At 41.7% G+C, this 22414-nt stretch overlaps 1 protein-coding gene across 1 annotated transcript in view; it reads right to left on the bottom strand.

Moving 5' to 3' along the window:
- Positions 1 to 22414, bottom strand: part of Tinag (tubulointerstitial nephritis antigen) — a 109890-nt gene that overhangs the window by 54628 nt on the left and 32848 nt on the right. Inside the window, exons 2-4 of the mRNA XM_004644627.2 lie at positions 17324 to 17387; positions 16586 to 16675; positions 11457 to 11571 (exon numbers count right to left, since the gene is read on the bottom strand). Of these exons, the coding sequence (XP_004644684.1) occupies positions 11457 to 11571; positions 16586 to 16675; positions 17324 to 17387 (269 nt within the window). The remainder of the gene's footprint in view (positions 1 to 11456; positions 11572 to 16585; positions 16676 to 17323; positions 17388 to 22414) is intronic.

Here is a 22414-nt window from a genome sequence, read left to right as displayed (position 1 = left end):
CGGGGCAGGTTCAGCGGTGCAGACTCGGTCTCCAGAAATGCACGTTAAGTGGGCCCGAAGTGTGCCTCGTGGGCACTACTCCTCCCTCCCAAGGTGATCGCTATCATTGGCTCATCACTGCGCCTTTAGGCCTTCGTCATGTTGCCTCGATTTTACAGAAAAACAGGGACACTCCATTGCTGTTTTGTTATTTTAAAATTCCAATTTAATAGCACAGATGGGCCATATCCTTTCTGTTCTGTTGACACAATGAAGGTATCACTATTATTTCAAACACATTTCTGATGAACGACCATTTTGTATCTGTATATTCAAAATAGTTAGGATAGATATACAGCTACATTCTCTTAATTCAATGAATAGAGGTTTGTTCTAACAGTGTTTGAGACAGGATCTCATGTCTGCATCTTGTACAGTGAATAACTACTAAGACAACAATATGCAATGTATTAATTACTGAAACTGTGCTAGCAATTGGTTTTGAAACTGTCTCATTGCTATTTGTTTCTCAATAAAATTATTTAAAAAATAAAGTAACAAATTTTTAAAAAACACATTTCTGTAGTGTTGAGTTGGTTTCCACACTGAGATTACCAGAGTGCTTTGCAGGGGGGAAGGTGCTGAATCTGACTACAAGAAGGCGTATGTCAGGCAGGTTTCCTCTTTTCAGAATGCCTGAAAAGAGGAAATAAATTGACGTGTGAAGGAGAGTTATTGTACCAACAAGCACATTTTGCTATTATGATTTATTCTTTAAAATAAATTGAATGGGGCTGGGATATAGCTTAGTGGTGCAGCACCTGCCTAGCAAGCACAAGGTCCTGAGCTCAATTCCTGGTACCAAAAAAGAAAAGATGATTCTGAACTTAAATAAAGTGAATGGTGGTCTAGGGAGATAGCTTGGCACGTAAGCGCCTGCCTGGGAAGCACAAGGTCCCAAGTTTGATCTTCAGTGCCACATGTCATGTTGGCCCCACAACCAGGCGTCATGGTGCACGCCTGTAATCCCAGCACTGGGGAGGCTGAGATAGGAGGATCACTACAAGTCTGAACCATATAGTAAGACCCTGCATCAAAAAATAAATAAAATAAAATAAAAACACTAAAATTAATGAATAATCTTTCTTCCCAAGGTAAAGCAATGAAGAAACAAAGTGACATGTTTATTGAAAACATGTTTACCATTTCACTAAACTACCTGAATATATCTATTACATTTTATATTTTACCATTTATTTAATATTGCTTTTCCTCAAAATGAGTCTCTAAAACTTGAAGCACACAAGACCCATATTACCTTGTGATTTTATTAGACAATTTTATATCAGACCATCTAATCTGAAAAGGCAGAGAAAATTTTATATTCCATAATTATATTATTCTGTAAGAAAGAATGTTATTTATAGAGTCTAAACTATCACAAAATAAGGATTGTTTTTCTATTTTTGGCAGAACCAGGGATTGAACTCAGGCCCTTGCGCTTGCCAGGGAAGCGTTTATTCCACTGAGTCACCTCCCCAGCCACTTAAAGTAAGAACTTCTTAAGAATTAGTAAAGAAGTCTGTCTTCACTGATCAATGTATTTTTAAATTTTGACTTAATTTTTTTTGCCAAAAGAAGCACTAATAAAGCAGAAGAATCAAGAAGACCAGCTAAGACTGACAGGAATTCTACAATTAGTGTTTTTAACTAGCTAAACAAGAAACAAATTTATATTTAAACAAGATTTACACTCTTCCATGTGGCCATTTAAAATCCTTTTCATTGTTATATTCATTTAAGTTTGTAAATATTTTTATTAGAATGTGCAGTCTATTATCAATCTCATGTTATGTATTCATTTCAGAAAATTCATTTCTAAAATTCATTGTCTACATCTTACATCTTTCCCATTTCAATATTTGTCTACAATTTTTTATTTGCTATATATTATTTTCAATAAAGTTAATAATGAGTTTTAAAAAAACATATTACTCATACCATTCCAAACTCAGCATTTGCCAGATTTGAGACTAAACTTTAACATTATTCTTGTTTTAATTACTCCATATAGGAATTAAAAATTAAAGATATTCTGGACAAATATTAAGTGCAGTGATAAGCACTGGAGAACTTCGCCTAATTCCTTAGTTTAATGGAACTACAATCTCTGGCTGCTGGGACTGTGTCCCAGAGCAGTTGGAGACAAATGGTAAACTTTCCAGGAGCCTCTGTATAACAGCTTGCTGGCGTCCCAGCCCATACAATGTCCTCTGTGCGAACGGTTCCTCTCCATCCAGTTGCAATTTTCCTTTCCCCACTTCAACTGGGATAATCAGCAGGCTTGTGCATTACCCAAAGCAGCAGAGGACATAGTGCGTTTGACCTTCACAGCCTGAGGTCAGTGGCAGTGACTCCCAAAAGTTGACATTTAGGAGTAAAAGGGTAATTTTCTGGTAGCTAGTGGTTACGTGGCTGCCTAGCATCTGACAGTCATTGCTGCGCGCCTGCACATTTACAGGTGCGTCTGTGGCTACCTCTCTGGCTCCCAACAGCAGACAGGCTTTAGTGGCCTCGTCCACATCAGCGCTCAGGGCCAGCAGGATGACCACTGCTGTTCTCCACTCTCCCCTTTCATCATAGGACAAAATTTCCATCTCAGTCCACGCAGGCTAAGAAAAGTGACTGCCTGTCCCCCATTTCCTGGACATCTCTTGCCACTGTCAAACTTTGGTGTTGTAGGCCAAGGTGTCACTTTGCACTTCTGAGAAATTAAAGGTGATTGGCACTTGACTTTAGCTCCTTCGTCTTGCTCTTTTTTCTTTTCCTGGGCTCAGGAGTTTGGGGACCCACGTGGACAAGTCTTCACAACCCATTCCATGCTCTCGGACATAAAGCCCTGAGCAGTGGGCAACACCAGGGCAGAGTGAGTGAGGGCGTGTCACACTGTGAAGCAGATTCCCCGTGGGAACAGCCAGCCCAGCGCGCTGTTCAGCAGCTCATTCCTGTTGTAGCCCCATTGCAGACAGTCATGGTTCATGTCCCCATCAGCTGAGCCTAATTGTCACTGATACAGTGCACACAGCCAACATGACAGCTGACAGCACAGCGCCATATTCACTAGACCCAAGTCATCCTCAGGTGGAAGGCAACGTCCTAATTTCAGAAGTGCAGTCTAATAGCAAAGAAGGTGAGAATGCCGTGGATGAGCTATGATGCTTCCTACCTAATGCCTTGGAATACTAGTTCTGAGGGGCTTTGATAGCTAATTTTTTTTTTTATTTTAGGGAAGGGTCTACAGGGTGTTCAGGGGCTCACCACTAGATCGGGCTCATAGAATGCACCTCTTTACAGCCTGCCAAGTGCTCGCATTACAGGCGCGCACCACCATGCCCCGTCCAATTGCTGTCTCAGTGCACCCTGGGGTGGGGCCAGCCCGGCAGGTCCATGGATGAAACCCCCCAGCCCCTGTAGCTGCTTACAGGCACTTTAATCTGCTGAGCTATTTGGTCGACCCTTCAATAGGTAATTTAACAAGTTTAATCAAATAGTTCTGAGAAACATTAGTCTTAAAATAGATTTTGCCTTCATTATATTTTTTTTAATAAACTGTCAGTGCAAGTGAGATAGTGGATGTAGGTTGATTTTAAATGTCCCTGATATTTAAATGCATGTCCCTGGACACCCTGTAGACCCTTTCCTAAAGTACAAAATGCTTTATAAGATTTTGCTTCAATTCACATCATTTTTGTTAAGATCAAAGCACTATTGTCTTCTTCTGTGTGATATGTGATGAATAACTACAGTAAATGTGTAAGTTGTTTAAAAATTATTACAGTTAAAAACATTTCCATGAGTCTTCTCCAAACACTCTCCCTCGCGTGGGCGGGACTTCTTTCTTTCCACCCTCCGGGAAGGTTCCAGAAGTCCTCCCTGCCGTCTTTAACCGCGCGGCATGGCCGACCCGATGCCCTGGACTGACATACAGCATTTACCACTGTGGTCACTCTGCCTTCCAGGAGGAGCCAGAAGCGTCACGGTGCCAGTGAGACGCAGAGAGTGGCCGAGGACTCCCGCGGGGCTTCCGCCGACGTGCCTTGTCAGCACTCACCGCGTTTTGGATCACACCTTGTAAAGGCAGAGGACGTGCAGCTAGCTGCTGTGGAGAGAGGCAGCAATGCCGGGGAAGCGTGTGGGAAGCAAGGGGCACTCTGGCTTGCACTGTGATTTTGTTCTCAAATTTAAACTTTCACAGTTTATTTGACCCCCTTTCTACTTTGGAGGAAAATTGGCATTTATGGAAAGGTCAGGCGGGACAGGGAGCGCAGAGTAGCGCCTGCCGTGTCTGAGCAGCGCGTGGCCTACTCAGGAGCCTGCTTTAGCGCAGCCCACAGTCTGTCCCTGCGCTAACTGCCACTGGTCAGGAGGAATGAAGCAGAAAGCCGGGAGGCTGCTGGGAGGCTGCGGCGGGCCCCGCGGACAGGTGCAGCAGCGCGGGGCAGCGAGGCCGGGTCTGCACGCCTCAGCCACCGCCCGATGGGCCAGCTCCAGGGATGGGGGAGCAGCCAGGCTGGAGACGGCAGGGGTTCTGGGGCTCTGGGGCGTTACAGCCCTTATTCGGGGTGTGCAGGTGCGGTGGGGCGGGCTGCCTCCTGAGGGGTGGAGGCCCCTGAGCTGTCTTAGGACAGAGGTCACCTAGAGGTCGTCATTTCTGCTCATTGTTAGCTAAAGTCACAGCCGTCACCTTTGCTTTCCACTTTATATTCAGCATCCGGATCCTACAGCCTTTCTTTTACACTGGTGGCCTGTTAACTAGAATCAGGTTACCTGTGCACAATCAGACAGGGTTTTCTCAGCCAAATCAACTTTCAATAGCTTATGCGTGATTAAAACCTAAGCATGGGAATGTTTTCTTTGAATTTGTCCAAAGCCAGTTGTCCTACCTCAGTGTTTGCTACTGCTAAAATGTATTTCAGGAAAAGAAAATTCCTCTTGTTAAAGCTAATGACTAAAGAAATAAACCCAGCCAGGCAACCACCTAATTAAATAAAATTTTCATTTCTTTCCTCACAAAGCAATGGCTTCCAAAGTTATTGAAGTACATAAAATGTTATTTTACTTTAACCTTTAAAAAAACCATAGAAAAATCTTGACAATTTTCTTTGCTAGTTGTATGGACTAAATTGATTCATCTTGAGTTATTGAGAAAATATGTTAAGTATGATCTTGAACCAAAATATTTTAGATTTTTACTGACATGAACCCGATGCTGTGAAATATAGTATATCTACATGTTTTAAGTACTAGCCACCCTGCTGAATATCTTAGTAGCTTGCGAATAGTTCCACTTCAGATAAAACACCTAATTATTCTCCTTGGGCATCAACCACAACAAAAACACTCATTTCTAAAAAACAACAACAACAACTTTACCTGAACTAGGTATAAAAATAAATTCAATTTCTACATTTCTATGTGAAGATAGTAGCTTTCGTTCGAAATGTTTTCGGCATTGATAACAGACCAGGAGGCCCTGAGGCTTCTGGGAGCCGACTACCGGCTGCACACCGCAGGGATGTTCCTGCTCTGCTTTGACTGGAGGGCGGAGCAATAGAACCGTCAAAGCAGTTCCAGAAGCGCGCAACTGCCGTGAGGGCCCGCCCACAATGACGGAGTATACTTTTCTGTATGAACTAGAATGTACCAACTGACAAAGATTTGGTCAGTAAGATCTTACAGAATTTACCTGCTTCTGAACTCTGCCAGTCTCCCGAGACTAGTAGAAGAACCAAAGTCCACTTAGTGGGCTGCATGACATGCGTTAGTGCCCAGGCGCATTCTAAGCCCTCCGCGAGGCGTGGCTCAAACAGGGTTTCATGGCGTTCCTCCTGCCCGGGAGTTAGGCTTTCCCACACTCCCCGCCCGAGTCGCCGAGGAGAGGAAGAGGGCAAGCAGAGCGCTGTCTCCGGGCCACGCCGGACACACGCGTCCTGCCTCGCTCACGCCTGCGGCAAGTGCTCTTCTGAGTTCACCTGCATTCTGCGCACACCCTGCAAAACCAAGTTCAGCGCGTTTCTGCTGATGGCTAAGACAACTGTCCTGCCAGCTGCTGCTACCTCATTGGAAGGAGCACTAGTGCCTGTATTGCTTGATCGATTTTGCAGGCCTATATCTGATAATCTTTGAAGATAGCAATATGAAATATAGTAACTTGTTAATTTCCTATCATCTTGTTTTAAAATTCTGTGTCATCTTTATTCTTTTTAAAAAATGAGCTCAGTTGAAGAGAGTATTGATACAGTCGTAAAAATTGCTTACTTACATTTTATCTGAGACATTGAAGGGATTCTGCTTTTCCCCAAAATAGGCTTCCTCCTTCAACTCCCATTTCAATAGTTCAGCTGAAGTCAGTATTGCTTAATGTCTAGATGCTGGGGGTATTACCAGTTATTATAAACAAATATAAAAGTTCTCTAATCTTATAAACTATAATCTATAATCTTATAAACTTATTCTATTAGCACTGGAGAAATAAAGCTAATAGAATAAAACTGCTCAGTGTATGCAGTACAAGCCTGGATTTGTGGGCATCCAGAAGGAAAATCTGATCTGTGGCTTCATGACTCTGTCCACTGAGAAGACATCGGGCTCTGCCCACTGGCCCTCACAGGGTATGCGGGCAGAGGTAGAGTCCTGCTGCCCTGGCTGCACCCGTGCCATGGCACAGCACAGTCTGCCCAGGTGCTGCTTTCCTAGGTGACCCACAGGGACCTGCTGTCTGCCAGGCCTTCTGTCTGCAGGGCTGAGTTCGCCAGCTGGGGCCCTCCTCTCAATTTTTCACCAGAGAACTGCAGGACATTCTCAGCCTTCTTTCTCTCTTCCTTTCTTCAAATTCCTCTCACCCAACCTGCATGTCTCCCACACGCTTCCTTTTGCTGTCTTCACCTTGGGTCACCACCCGCAAAAGGCCTCCCCTAAGTCCCTAAGGACTTTTCCCAGTGCCCCCATGCTGTTCCTAATGGTTACTGATCACGCTCCTTAAACGTGTGTTTGGGTGAACTACATCATCTAAGTTAAAGAGCATCCTCACATTGGTGTGGCCACAGAAATCTTCGACAGCACCTGTAGAGAGCTCTCTAACCAGCTCAGCAGGCACATTAAGGCCATCATGACCTAAGTGAAGCAATGTGCCCAGGAAATCAGCCTGGCGAGCAGAGCACTTTCCAAGAATCAGGGAGAAGTCATTACTCATTTTTTTGTACCCAGAGTTCCTTAATTCTCATCCAAGCCAGAAAAGGGAGAGAACGGGCGTAGGGTGCCGCAGAGCTAGGAGCACACTGCGGGTCACACCGTGTTGGCCACAGCATACTCCCGCTACGCTTTCAGTCCACCCTTTGCTGAAATTTTGTAAGTGGGTGAAAGAGAGGAAAATCATTTTCCCTGCCCTTTGAGGCAGGGGACTAGGTCCTGCTTGAGCTGTGTAAGGCCACTGGGGAGCCCCTGCTCACTGCTTCTTGGTTGCTAGGTCACTGCCTCTCAAGTCACCAGCCTTGTAGTTCCAAGAGTGCCTGTCATCATAATTCTGATTCTCTTTTCTTGGCCCAGATCTTAAAGCAGCTCTGATCCTCAGGTCTCTTATGTTGCCGGTACCATGGTGATTTTATGACAGCAGCTTTGTAGTATAATTTCAAGTCAAGAATTGTAATTCCTCCTGCCGTGTCTTTGTTGCCCAGGATTGCCTTTGCGATTCTGGTTCCAAATAAATTTTAGGAATGATTTCTGTAGGTCTGTGAGGTATGTTCATGGTAGTTTGATAGGGATTGCATTAAATCTGTACAGCAATTTTGGGAGTATGGCCATCTTCACAATGTTAGTTCTTCTTATCCAGGAGCAGGGAATATCTTTCCATTTTCTGAAATCCTCTACAATCTCTTTTTTCAGAATACTGTAATTTTCCTTGAAAAGATCTTTGACTTCTTTAGTTAGATTAATTCCAAGGTATTTCATTTTCCTCCGTGATATTGTAAAAGGTACTGATTCTCTAATTTCCCTTTCAGTGTGTTTGTTATCTGTATAGAGGAATGCTATTAACTTTCAGGTATTAACTGTATCCTGCTATGCTACTGAATTTGTGTATAAATTCTAGTAGCTTCTTGGTGGAGTTTTTTGGGTCTTCCAAGTACAGTATCATGTCCTCTGCAAATAAAGATAATTTAACTTCTTCTTTACCTATTCTTATTCCTCTTATCTCTAAACTGCCTATGTTGTAGGGTAATAATAATAAACTTCTGGAGGGTTAACAACCTAAGTTTGCAGACCAAAAGTTAAAGAAAAAGAAGGGCTGCAAGTACAGCCAACATTTTGGCCCTAGCCTTTCAAGGTTAGTGAAGACTCAGGACATAGGAGAACCTGCACTGTAACATCATGTAACTTAGTTGTGTCCCAAATTTTCTGATCAAGGAGATTATGGGGACACAGAAGAATGTGATCAATGGCATAGAGTGTGCCTAAGGAGAGTCACACAGAGAGAAAATATTCTCTCAGGATTTCACATAGAGCAAATTGGTCAAGCAATGGTTGTGACTCATCCACATGACTGACACTAACAAAGGATCTACAAACTGTGGTACAGGATCTCAGGATAAATCCTGAGGGGACTTGACTGACATCAGATACAAAAGCTATATTTCTTGTTATATAGATCTTGCCTTATCTTGGTCTTAACCACCCAGTAGAAAAATATAAAAACAAAGTATAAAATGTAAAGCCATATTAATATGCTGAGCTGTAAAAGGCTCAAGTCAACAACTTCTGACATTGCCATTCCTACAAAATGGATAACCCACTACTGTTATGGACTACTGGGCTATATTGGAATACTTTTCTGAATTCATGTCCCTACAATATTTAAATGACAGTGGAATACCTTCTCTGACAAAACTAAACAAAAATGGTGATACAAATGAACGACTATTTTGTATCTGTATATTCAAAATAGTTAGGATAGATAGATATGCAGCTACTTTCTCTTAATGCAATGAATAGAAAAAATTGTTCTAATACTGTTTGTGGACAGGATATCATGTCTGCATCTTGTACAATGAATAAGCACTAAGACAACAATATGCAATGCATTCATTATTGAAATTGTCCTACTAATCGGTTTTGAAACTATGTCATTGCTATTTGTTTCTCAATGCAATTATTAAAAAAATAAAATAAATAAAGCAGCTCTGACACTCAGATGCTGAGTCCTCAAGTGGTGTCCAGAATGAAGGGCCTGGCTCCCTGCCTGGCACCAGGGGTGTGGAGTTCACGGTTCTGCTGTGTTTTTCCTACTACTTTCTTAAAATTACTTGGCAACTGTGTTACATCAACTCGTACCAGCAAGCAACTTAAACTTAACTTATATTAATAATTGGTTAATCTTTAGGAAATTTCATTTCAATATTATGGCAGAGACTTTTATGTAAACAAATCTCCAGGAACCATTAAGTGACTTAGCAGTGGATTTTCTTTGGTGTGCTGGTGCAAGTACCAACATGAGGAAACAATGTGCCTTCCTTGCTTATGTGGGTCATCTTTGGTTTTTTGTTGTTTTAGTTCTGCTTTTGTTTTTGCTGTTGCAGTACAGGGGATAGAACTAAGGACCCTGCACTTGCCAGGCAGTGCTTATTCTACTGAGCTATCTCTCCTGCCCTTGTGTAAGTCATCTTAAGCTGAAAAACATTAAAGTTTAAAACTAGTGTTAGAACTAATCCTGAGGGACTGCATGCAAACCTCCAAGTAAGTGTTTAGCTCACTATGCCTCTCAGAAAAAGAGAGAAAACCAGTCCTTACACAGCTCAAGTATTTTCTTAAATAGTGCTTCTTCTCCCCATCTCCACTCAGCTGTAGACTGAAAGAAAACTGCAGGGAAAGAAAGGACTCTGAATCATGCATCAAAAACCACAAAGCAGAGTCTCATCTGTGAAGATTTTATACTACTGATTGTAGGAAACACTCCCCAAAATCTCTAAACTCAGCATTTCAGAAAATTAGCTCTCGTTAAAAGATTAACTTCTTGTGACTTTGAATCTGTATCAGGCAAGTCCAGCAGACTCCACTGAAATTCTCAAAACTTTTGGAATATGAGCTTTAGAGGTGCACTAGGTCTGTGATTTAATGAATTCTGTGCTAGTTCATAACCTCTTTCAATCTCAGTGTGACTTAATCTCTTGCAATCTTAATTTACTTTCCTTTAAAATCCAGGTAAGCAGGTGATGAGACTAGGGATATAGCTCAGAGGCACAGTGCCTGCCTGACAAGATCAAGGTCCTGAGTTCAATTCCCAGTACCAAAATATAAAATGCCATGAAATCTAGGTAATGATGGGATGTGGTACACCAAGCTGCTATGGGATTGAATGAGATACTTCACTATGAATGTGTTTATTGCTTGACACCCAACTACTCGATAATGTCAGTTATAATCTTCTCTGCTACTAATTATGGGTTAGCAGCCCCTCTACTAGAACTTGAGTTGACATATTAACCCAAGTGCTTACATTTTTAGAAAGCTGAACTCAGATAACATCTTAATGGAACACCAATAGGCTTGCCACTCATCCAGCGGCAAGCAGTGCCCTTGCCGTCCTATGCTGCTAAGGGCTTCTGATATCTGCCCTGCAGACTGGAGAGCCTGCCCGCTGGCAGACAGGGAGCCCCGGTGTGCCCTGAAACTAGTAACCAGCCTGGGACTGGGACGTTACCAGCTCCACCACCCAAACTCCGTGTACGGCCTGTGAAGCACCACAGCTGGTAGGAAGCTGCAGCTGTGTGGGTCAGCCTTGTGGTTACCAAAGAGCTAGGAGCTTCTGTACACGAGATGCCTACTACCAGATGCTAGTAGCTTTTCACAAATGAAAGAGAAAGCCAATATAATAGAACCAACTGTAAGAACATTAGGAAGCTCGAAGTCATTTCACAGCAGTCTACCATGTCACCAGGCAAATCTAAAGGCACTCTCTGAATGAATGTTGAAGATTTTTAAGAATGACCATTTCCTTAAGCATGATGGCATGCGTGTGTGAAATTGCCAGTATTTATTTCATCTCATGTGATAACAGACAGCCTGACATCAAAACACTTCTGATGAATTCACAAAATATATTACAAAAATGAAAATAAAGACTCAGTCTGCCAAAACATTGGCACACTCAGCAGCCAGTCATCAGAATCATTGCCAAAAGAAAGGAACATTCAATCACTATTTAAAAGACATTCTAATTGAAAGTAGTGAACATTCAAATTCTGCATGAAACCTGTGAGGGGTCTATGAGGAATCACTTTGGTAAAGGAATTTCATGTTTCTATTACAAAGTTTTACATTTTCAAGACCCTGAAAGTTCAAAACTCATGCTTTTAGTTATTTTAGATTTCTTTCAGCACACAGGTGCACACCCATACACAGACATGCGCCCAGCCAGGAGGACCTACCGTCACTTCATTCATGCCCAGGAGTGCGGCACTCGGGGGCGAGGTACCCAGGCGGAGCGTGAAGCCGTCCTCCAGAGTCATGCCCCAGAACTGAGTGTAGTTGTGTGCTGTCCATCTGCCCCACACATGGAAGAGGGAGAGAGAGACGGGTTATGTGCAGTATGCTCACAGATGCAAGTTTTTGTACCTGCCTCCAGTTATGTGACGGCGGATCTCGCAATGCAAGAATGGTTCTTGCAAGCCGGACAGTCTTTGTATAAATGGCATATTTTGCTTATTCCAGCAATAGAACATATGAGACATTTTTCCTACATTTATTCCATTTTTAATAACTCAGATGCAAGCCCTGAGGCTATGCCAGTGTAGGCTGAAACTGAGAATATGCAATCTTAGTTTGCACATACTGTGCCGGCACTTGGTGGTGGTAATGCTGAAGCACAAAGTGTCCTACATGTTCCTCAGCATATTCTAGAAGGAAGGGTGAATATATAGAAATCTATTTTTGGATTAATGCTGTTAATATTTTTTTGAATTGCAAGAGTAAAAATTTTAGACTTGAAAAAGTCAAAAAGTGGAAAGAAATGCATTGGAAATACTAAGGACAGAATAATTACACTTAAGTTAGTGATAGTTAAATATTGAAATAGTTTATCTTATACTAAATGACCAAATGTGTCACTTAAAAGTGCTTAAGAATGAGTTATTAGTAATAATATACTCAAGTGGTGAAGTCAAGTAATAAAAGTGCATATTTTTCTAGAGATGGCTTGTACTCTTATTTGGACAAACATAATGTTTTCAAAATTCAATATTGAAATAAAGATAAAATTTCTTTAATATAAGACAACAGATGAACAATGAGAAAGAGGGAAGTAAACAGTCCCTGTTCACTTAGATGCTCTCCAGCCTGACGGCAGTGTATAGTCAGTGCTTAAATCAAGTGTGAATTTCACACTGTTGTGTTTATCATCAAACTTATTTCTGGTGTGATAGGCTCTTACAAATGCCAAGGAATAAACCTCAATTTCCAATACGCACGGTGAGTTAATGCTTTCTTGTCAAAAAATCTTTAAGTTCATAAAATCTTAAATAACTTTCAGCTGCAATTTTGAAGTGTAACCGCCATCGCCCAAAGAATTTCAATGAGAAAATTCCAATCTTATTAGACATTGTAGTATTATTTGACAAACTAGCCATATTCAGCTTGGGAAAAATTATGTGATCCGTTAAGTTTATTGCTGACGTCTTACACTTACTGTCTGCACCATCAGCAGAGATGTCTGGGCCGTTTAGGCACTCAATTTAAGGTGCAGGAATGCACACGTTAAGCAAATAGAACAGAAGAGAAATAGGAATGATTAGAACTTAGTGAGAGTAGCTGTCGTGCTTACGCATCTAACGTGTGCATTCCCGAGCCTGCATAGCACAAATTCTGCCTCTTCCTCGGACTCAAAAGTGACCACGAAAGTTAAACTTTTTGAATCAATTTGAGACATCACAGTGAAGACATTCATGGAAAAAGAACTGCTTCAGAAATGGCGAGACTGGACCAGAGAGATAGCTCAGTAGAATAAGTGCTTGCCTGGCAAGTGCAAGGGCCTGAGTTCAATCCCTGGATAGAAGAAGAAGAAGGAGGAGGAGGAGGAGGAGGAGGAGGAGGAGGAGAAGAAGAAGAAGAAATGGCAAGACTAGTGGGACCTGAGTTCAAATGGGCAGGGGTGTTTTGAAGGGTTGAAGGGCAATGGAGTGTTCAGTCTATTCATTTCATTTTACTTAAACACACGCTGTGTCACACACCACAGACACTGAGGTCAGATGTTCTTACTGAGATTTATGTCCAGAAAGCGCAGAGGTCACAGTCATCTGACACCATCCCCGTGCGCTAGCTTCGGTGCGGGCTTGTAGTCCAACACAGCATTCATTGAGCTTTCTGAACTTACCTACCATCATCTCTGGTGAACACTGGGACGTGGGAGCAAATACATTTCTCTACCCTGGGGTGTCCGCACCTAACAAAGACTTCAGAGGTGAATGACTGCTGTGCAGCCTTTATTAGTAAGAGGGCAAAACACAATCAGAGCAGGGAGCTCAAGCATAGCTCTGCCTTGAAGAATTGGCATATTTATACATAAAATAAATTTAATGCTTAGTCTGAAGGCAAAAGAATGAGTTCGGTGACCAAAGGTGAAAGCGACGCCACTTATTAAGCACAAAGGCAATGAGAATAAAGCATGCAGGCTTAGAATTAGACACATACCGCAAGTGGCAGGCCAAGGGACATGCTTAAATTATAAAGGGACAGGAACACAGATGCTGACAAAAGTGTAAAAATATAGTGAAAAGAAAAACAAACATTTGGGCCAGATAGCCTTGTAGGTCTTGGAATGACAACCAAGTGGGCCTGAGCAGAGAAACACACCGGGGCATTTCAGACTAGACCAGCGAAGGGCATGCGCTAGGACCGAGTCTAGACAAAGAGGAAGCAAAAGTCTAAGAGATGCTCTGGGCTCAGCATAGAGAATAAACAAAAGGAGCCGAGAATAAAAGTAACTGCAGTTTTTCCGGCTTGGTGAGGGGGAAGCAGGCGCCAGAGACCAAAGGTAGACACTAGTATGCCCGGAAGCTTGGGGCATGCCTAGCCGGAAAACCCAGTGGGAAATTAAAGCCAATTTATTCATGAACTAAATTTTGAGTTTATAAGAAAAATCGTGTTTAGAAATGTGATAAATTAAAAATGGCCACAAATTATTGGTATCTCTTTCCACCACAAGTTGAACTTCTATCTCCCCATCTCCAAAGGTAGACTGACACTCACAGAAACTCATTTGGCCCCAAACAAAGAAAAAGATCTTGTGGTGCAGTGTGATGCCTAGGCAAAAGACCCCTTGCTAGTGTGCACCTCTATGTTACCCGTGGCCCTACCTGAAGACTGCAGTGGAGTAACTCCCAGCCCCACCCAACCCGCAGGGCGGAGACCAGCCTCTGCCCAGGCTCCGGAGGCCTGAAGACCCACGTGCAAGCCAAAGGAGCTCAGCAGGAGCCTTACAGCATCCACCCAATTCCTGACAGAACAGTGAAAAGCCCGTGGCTGTACAGAGCTCAACTCTGCAGTGGTTTGTTACACAGCAGCAGTTAAAGGAGATAATTTTCAGTCTCCTCTTAGTTCATTAAATTACTGATTATTACTGAGGCCAGGAATCTGACCATCCACTCTGCCCTACATTAGAAATCCTTTCGCAAGGGCCTGACATGTTGGGGCCTCAAGCTCAAGATAGATGCCTGCAAGACAGACACGATCTGAATGCACAGCAGTGCCACAGTGGACCGCATGTTTTATTAGTGCTAGTCACTTGCCTTGAGAAATAACACAGGGAACCCTAAGCACTTCGGCACATTATACAGAATAAAGACTCAGTGCAAAATACCAAGATGTGGAGAATGCTGCAAACAGTATATGTTTATATGTGGGCTATTTTTCGAAGTATTTAATAAATGTTGAATGATACAGTATAAAAACAATTTGAGCCTCATGAGTAGACAGTAATGGAAGAGTAAAAGGTTTTTTGTTCATTTTGTGTTTTTTATTTATTTATTTGTTTTAAAGGAAGGATTTCTTTCTTTTGTTCCCTAGAAATAATTTTGCTTTTGTTTCTTTTTTTTTTTTCATGGCTTGTTTCTTTTAACTTTTTCTACTTGGTTGGTGTATGTTTTCTTTCATTCTAATTATATTTCTCATCTTTATGTTTGCAAGATCATGTAATCCTTTAGTATTTGCTCTGAAACACAGAGCTCATGCCTCCTAGATAGTGCACACCTGGTTCAAGATGCACAATTGATGGAAAGACTATTCTTTCCGAGAGCCCCCAACAACTTCTGTGCCCTAAATGTCCCTTCTCTCACAGGTTTTAAACCACAGTGTCTTCTTGTGTATTTTGTAACCGTGGAAGGCAAGCCAGTCTACCACGGCTTGTTGGAAGTGAGAATTAATTGGGCTCAGCATTTGATCTTTTTAGAGCCTGACTAGGTTAATTTTTTGAGACTCATGTTCTTTGAATGATTAAAAATTCATTTAGCCACAGAAGTTTACAACTGTTTTTTTTTTTGCCCTAGGAATATATAAATGTAATCAAATTATATCCTAAAATATTGGTAAAATGTGCTCACATGAGGAAATGAGAATGATTTCAGATTATTAATGTCAACAAATATGACTTTCCCTATTTTGTGTCTTCCAAGAAAATACCTTGGATAGAGTGAAATTTAGCATTCTCACCTTGCTAAGGAATATAACATCTTATGTGTGGAAGGAAATGACACTGCTATTTAAAAGATACATCTCAGGATTATTTCACTTTTTCAGTTGATTGACAACAAAGCTCCTTGTAGGAACTCTTTTCCAGAGTCCAGAAAACATTGTCAAGTTAGATAGAGATTTGATCAAGCGCAGTGCAGAGATCCCAGCAGGTCTTAGGCTCCCCTGGCTCCCCTGTCGGGGCCTCGGACAAAGCAAGTGCTGCTCCCCACAACTGAGTCCCCTCTGTGAAAGAGGAGAATCTGCCCATTTTCCTAACCTACAGGACAGCAGCAAGAAGGTACAGCCAGTGTACAAGTGTCTTGACAATCCCTTTAGATCGCTAGTCAAGTGACTCAACGTATCTTTTGGCGTAGCCATAGATGAAACTGTGTGAATATCAGTCCCTTCAGTGACTTTGTCTAGACTGACTTGTTACTTGGGAGATCATCAGGGCAGGTTGCTGCCCTATTAAGGCAGTTTTCTGCTCCGGGGAACTGAATGCATGGTTGCTCCAGTAAGGAAGCAACAGAGAGAAAACGTGTACCATGACCAAACCAGCTTTGCCTGCTTCCTGTTTCAGTGTACAGTTCCGTCCACCCTCCTCACCCACACCACGACACTGATCTTTCTTGATAACTGAAGACTAGGCTCTAGATCTCTGTTTATGTATGAATTTTAGTATTTAATTATTTTGTGTTTCCCTGTTACATTCCACATTTATACACCTTTTGTCTCCCTTCCCACTTCTCCCCCATGCTTTAAGTATCGGCCATTGTTAGGAGTAAGTGACACCCAGCCAGGAATGCTGAGAGTCTGCACTGCAAGACATCCTTACCCATAGTCCCCTTGGTTGATGTGTTCAATTAATTCTGGACGAACAAGGCACGCATGCTGGGAACATGTCCACTGCTGTGCTGAGCACGTGCTGCAAAGATACCAAAATTAGAAGAGCAGCCTGTTCTTCTGAAGGGTACATTTCAAAATTAGGAACAAGAGCTGCACATTGTTAAGTTACAAAACATGATTTCTTGATTAATATGAGCCATACAGCTATTTGATTCGTGTGAAAATAAATCATCATAAAACATGCACTAGCTGTCACTCATGCACCCCTGTCCTCTGCTTCAGGCCATCAGTGAATGATGCAACTCCATATCCTTTGAAATGTCATAAAATAGGGCAATTTAGAAGCAGCTCACTGCATTCGAATGCTGTCCATAAGCTGATCCTTTTAAAGCAGCCTGCTCTTATGCACAGTACTGTGCCAAGAAACTCAGGACCCACATGACTTGCCTGCAGAGTTTAACATTAATATACTTGATGTAGGCCTGCAGTGTATTGAAGACTCAATAGCAAGACATCAAACTGAAGCTTTAAAAGATATATAAATGATCATTTTCTAGACCCTTCCATCTTGCTTATAAAAATTTACAACTCTGTGATGTCTTCTACAGTTCTGTCTGCATGTATTTAAATATATATTTTGTTTCACTGGTATTGTTTTTATTTGAAAAAACCATGAGCCACAGTTTAATTCAATTCTAGAAGTGCCAGTGTTCATTAAATTCATTACCAGGAGTTGCAGTTTTCTTTAATTACTGATCCTTCTTCATAATGTTGCCCATCTCTGAAGCAACCTGTCAATATAACATGTAAACAAATAAAAATTCTAACAGTAAAGTACAGCGTAACAAGTAGCCTAAGACTGTGGTTAGCTTTTGAGACATGTAAAAGTATTTTGTGCCAGTCTGGTAGAAATCTGCCTCTGGTTTGTGTCAAGGGTTACTCATGAAATTCTCCCACACCTAGACCGTGAGCTTTTGTCTTTAGCTTCATGTTGTATTCCAATGGAGATTGCTAAAATATGAAAAATAGGTCACCAAGGAATTAATCACTAGCTATGCTAGAAAAACAATGTGCTTAAATAGATAAGCCAAGTAACAGTATTTAAATCAATTTCTGGCTTTCCTTATTTTAAAACTACTAATCAAGTTTAATAAGGGAGTATAATCAATTACACATGACTAGAACAAGTATCACATACCTGTGGACTGAAATACAAATTCCATTTCATTAAACATATCTTTAATATAGATTCTATTTTATCTTTTGGATTGGGACCAAGGGGAAATGGCATAAAATCAGCAAAATTGTAGCTACTTGTATTCAAAATCCAAATATTTTTAACAATTAACTTAAATGGATTACCTGGTTTATAAGATTTTATAAAGTAGTAAAAAGAAGCCAAGGGTGAATCATTAACATATGCAATCCTATTGGTAAGATATTTTCATTTTTTATTTGTTTGTTTGTTTGTTTGTTTGTTTGGCAGAATCAGGGATTGAACTCAGGTCCTTGTGTTTGCCAGAGAAGCACTTATTCCACTGAGCCATCTCCCCAGCCCCAAGATGTTTTGGAATAGTGACAAATATATAAATTAAATCAATTTTGCAAATATAACTTGCACAAATTTAACACTTAATTAGTAATTATTTGGGTGAATTTTTTTTAAAACAAGAATATGCAACTGATGTATCCCATTATTAGTGCTTAATTAAACAAAACAAAATCTAAACTTTTGTTAATTAAAACATAGGGGGAAACATGTTTATAAACCAACCAAGGAATTTGGTTTAACTACTAGCCATAATGCCACAAAACACATGACTCTAATTTGCTATCCTTTGGCCTTTCCAAAATTGTTCCATAGAAAACTTCTCACAGCTGCCCAGCCCCAGCCCACACTGCTTCACCATTATCATTCCACCTAACAAACCTACATCGCTGCGTATTTGTGCCCACACATGCTTCTTTCCCATGGTATTTGGCACCCCCCAATCCCGGAATGGTGCAGAGCACGACCCACTCCTCACCACATGCTTCTAAGACCACCAGCTCTGCTAAGAGGAAGCTCCACCTCGTCAGTGCTGTATGTTTTCATATAGAACATCCACTTTCATTCTGGGTAACAGTACACAGCATATCTTGACTATTATCACTTCACTGTCCCTGTCACCAGCCTCTCCTTGTCCTCCCGTCCCTGATCCCCTTTTCTGTCTCCAGAAAGTCTGCCTTCTTCTTTCCTACCATTTTGCCTTTATTTTACTGTTATTTATTGATATTCTGCATTTCTATGATACTTAACTTTCCATATTTGACTTATTCCAGTTAGCATTGTGTGTTCATGTTCCATTCACTTGCCTCCAAAAGACATGAATTCATTCTTCTTTATGAGTGAATAAATTCCCACTATGTGCAGACACCACATTTCCTTTCTCCACTTGCCTCTTTTTGGCATCCAGACTGTTTTCAGAGCTTAATTGCTGTAATTTGTGCTACTTTCAACTTGGGTGTGCATGTATCACATAGTGTGGTGACTTCAGCTCTTCCAGGAATAAGCCCAGAAGAGATACAGTGAATCACACGGAATTCCTCCTTGTAGTATTTTGAGGAATCTCTAGTTGAGGAACCACTGATTTCCACAGTCATTATGCTATTTTACATTTCTAACAAAAATGTAGAAGGTTCTTTTCCCCTTGCATTTTCAATAGTATTTGTTGCTTTTGTGTTTTGATGATAGCCATCCGGATCACAGTAAGACAGAATCAAGAGTTGTATCCATTTGCATTGCTTTAATGGCTAAAGATGTTGAACATGTTTGCATGCATTATTGACAATTTGCAATTTTTCTTCAAAGAAAGGTCTATTGCCCACTTTGAGTTGGATCATTTGTTTATTAGAGGCTATATTTTAGTTTCTTTATATATTCCAGATACTAATCCTCTATAAAAACAGGAGCTGACATAGTTTGTTACTCATGCTACTGGCTATCCAAATGCAGATGGTTCAATCCCTATGTCTCACTGTTATGGTTTGTGTCTAGTAGTCCCCCCAAGGTCTCACGTAAGTTATGGAGTGGACATGGCTGGAGGAGCAATAAGTAGTTTGAGGGGCGGGGCCAGAGGACCAGGGTGGGGCCAGAGAGGCAAGAACTGTCAAACTGGTTAGCTTGTGCTTTCTGAGAGGTGTGGAGAGGGTCACCCTGGACACAGTGGCACCCCAGCCTCTCCTCCAGTGTCTTGAAACCTCCAGTAACTGTGAGCTAAATAAACCTTTCCTTCTCTCATTTTGAGTGTTGGGTATTTGTCCTAGAAACAAAAGAAGAGTAACTAATGTAGAATTTGGTTTGTGTGTAGGGCCAGGGGGATGACTCAGCAGAGCAAGCACTTGCCTGGCAAGCACAAGGGCCTGAATTTAATCCCTGGTTCTGAAAAAAAAAAGAAAGAAGAGAGAGAGGAAGAGAGAGAGAGAGAGAGAGAGAGAGAGAGAGAGAGAGAGAGAATGAATTTGGTTTGTGTCTCATTGTCCCCCCCAAAGCCTCATGTAAGTTATGGGGTAGATGTAGCTGGAGGAGCAACAAGTAGCTTGAGGGGCGAGGCCAGAGAAACAGGGCAGGCATGAGGGGCAGGGCCAGAGAGGTTGGAATTATTAAACTGAGTAGCCTGTGCTTTCTCAGAGAGGTGGAAAGGATCATCCTGGACACAGAAGGGCCCCACCCTCTCCTCCAGTATCTTGAAACCTCCAGTCACTGTGAGCTAAATAAACCTTTGCTTCCCTCATTTTGAGTATTAGGTATTTGTCTCAGCAACAAGAGAAGAGTAATTAAGACAGAATTTGTTACCAGGAGTGGGGTCGTTGCTGTGACTAAACCTGACCATGTGGATTACAAGCTTTTGGGAATGGCTTATGGGAAGAGATAGGAAAGGTTTGGAGATGTTTCCTACAAAGAAGCGCTGGAACAGCCTCAGCTATTCTGTAGGGAGGATTCTGGTCAGAGTTCAGACCAGAAGACTGATAGAAATGCTTTCTGGATGAAAACAAGAGAAAACAACAACAAAAAAAATGTCAGAGGACTCTCCTACTACAATGCTGTATATGGTTGGATTTTTAAATTTCTGCGTAAAAATATGCAATTGTTTATTCCTGTTTTTTAATTTCTTAATTTTTCAAATTTTAATTTTTTTCTTCATATTCTGTAGGGACTCAAAGTTTAACATATCAATATTTGATGGAAAACACCTGTTCCATGTTATGTCTAAGATGTTTGGTACTCAGACAGATAGTGAGGTTAAGCTCAACTGCCTATGTTGTAGGGTAATACTAAGCTTCTCTTGTGAAGGGTTAACAACCTCAGTTGGCAGACCAAAAATTAGAGAAAAAGAAGAGCTTCAAGTACAGCTAACATTTTGGCCCTCGCCTTTCAAGGTCAGTGAAGACTCAGGACATAGAAGAACCTGTATTGTAACATCATGTAACTCAGTTGTGTCCCAAATTTTCTGATCAAGGAGATTATGGAGCCACAGAAGAAAGTGGTGTGCCTAAGGAGATGATGTAGAGTGTTCATCAGGAGAGTCACATGGAGAGAAAAGATTCTCTCAGGCTTTCACAGAGAGTAAATTGGTCAAGCAATGGCCATGACCCATTCACATGTCTGACACTGACACAGGATCTACAAACTGTGGTACAAGGTTTCAGGATAAATCCTGAGGAGATTTGACTGACCTTGTCAGATACAAAAGTTACATTTCTTGTTATATAGGTCTTGCTTTATCTTGGTCTTAACCATCCAGCAAAAAAAAGTATAAAAATGAAGTATAAAAAGTAAAACCATATTAATATGTTGAGCTGTAAAAGGCTCAAGTCAACAATTTCTGACATTGCCAGTCTTATGGATGACCCACTACTATTATGGACTATTGGACTATATTGGAATACTTTGCTGAATCCACATACCAACAATATTTAAATGACAATGGAATGCCCTTCTCTGACAAAACTAAAAAAGGGGCTATACATGAATGACCATTTTGTATCTGCATATTCAAAATAGTTAGGATAGGTATACAGCTACTTTCTCTTAATTCAATGAATAGAAAAATTTGTTCTAATAGTGTTTGTTGACAGAATATCACGTCTGCATCTTAGATGATGAATAACCACTAAGACAACAATATGCAATGTATTAATTATTGAAACTATCCTACTAATCAGTTTTGAAACTGTCTCATTGCTATTTTTTTCTCAATAAAATTATTTTTTTAAAAAGATCAGGCTAGATGCAGTCCTAGCCCAGGCCCGGTGAATGTGTGGGAGAGCTTCCGCCTACCCTGCGCTGGCGGGACCTACTGGTCCCAGCCCAGGTGCAGTGTTGGTGAGACCCTCTGCCATCCCCTTGGGATACCCCCCACCACTCCGCAGCACATCCCCTACCCTGCCCGCAGGGTAGGAATTTCTGCCGTGTCCCAGGAACCCCTAGACCCAGTCCTAGCCCAGGCACAGTGAGTGTGTGGGAGAGCTACCAGCTACCCTGCGCCTGCGGGACCTACTTGTCCCAGGCCAGGTGCAGCATGGGTGAGACCCTCGCACCCCATTGGGATACCCCTCCAACACTCCACAGCACCTCCCCTACCCTACCTGCCCAGTAGGAATTTCTGCTGCATTCCCGGATCCCCAGATCCAGTCCTAGCCCAAGCCCGGAGAGTGGGTGGGAGAGATTGTGGCTACCCTGTGCTGGCATGACCTACTGGTCCCAACCCAGGCGCAGCATGGGTGACACACTCTTTCACCCTCTTGGGATGCCCCCCATCACTATGTAGTACCCCCC

The sequence above is a fragment of the Octodon degus genome, unplaced genomic scaffold (genome assembly GCF_000260255.1).
Source record: "Octodon degus isolate 3935 unplaced genomic scaffold, OctDeg1.0 scaffold00205, whole genome shotgun sequence".
NCBI classification, from domain to species: domain Eukaryota; kingdom Metazoa; phylum Chordata; class Mammalia; order Rodentia; family Octodontidae; genus Octodon; species Octodon degus.
The sequence above is the reverse complement of the archived record's forward strand: the minus strand, read 5'-3'. Positions and strand labels throughout refer to the sequence as shown.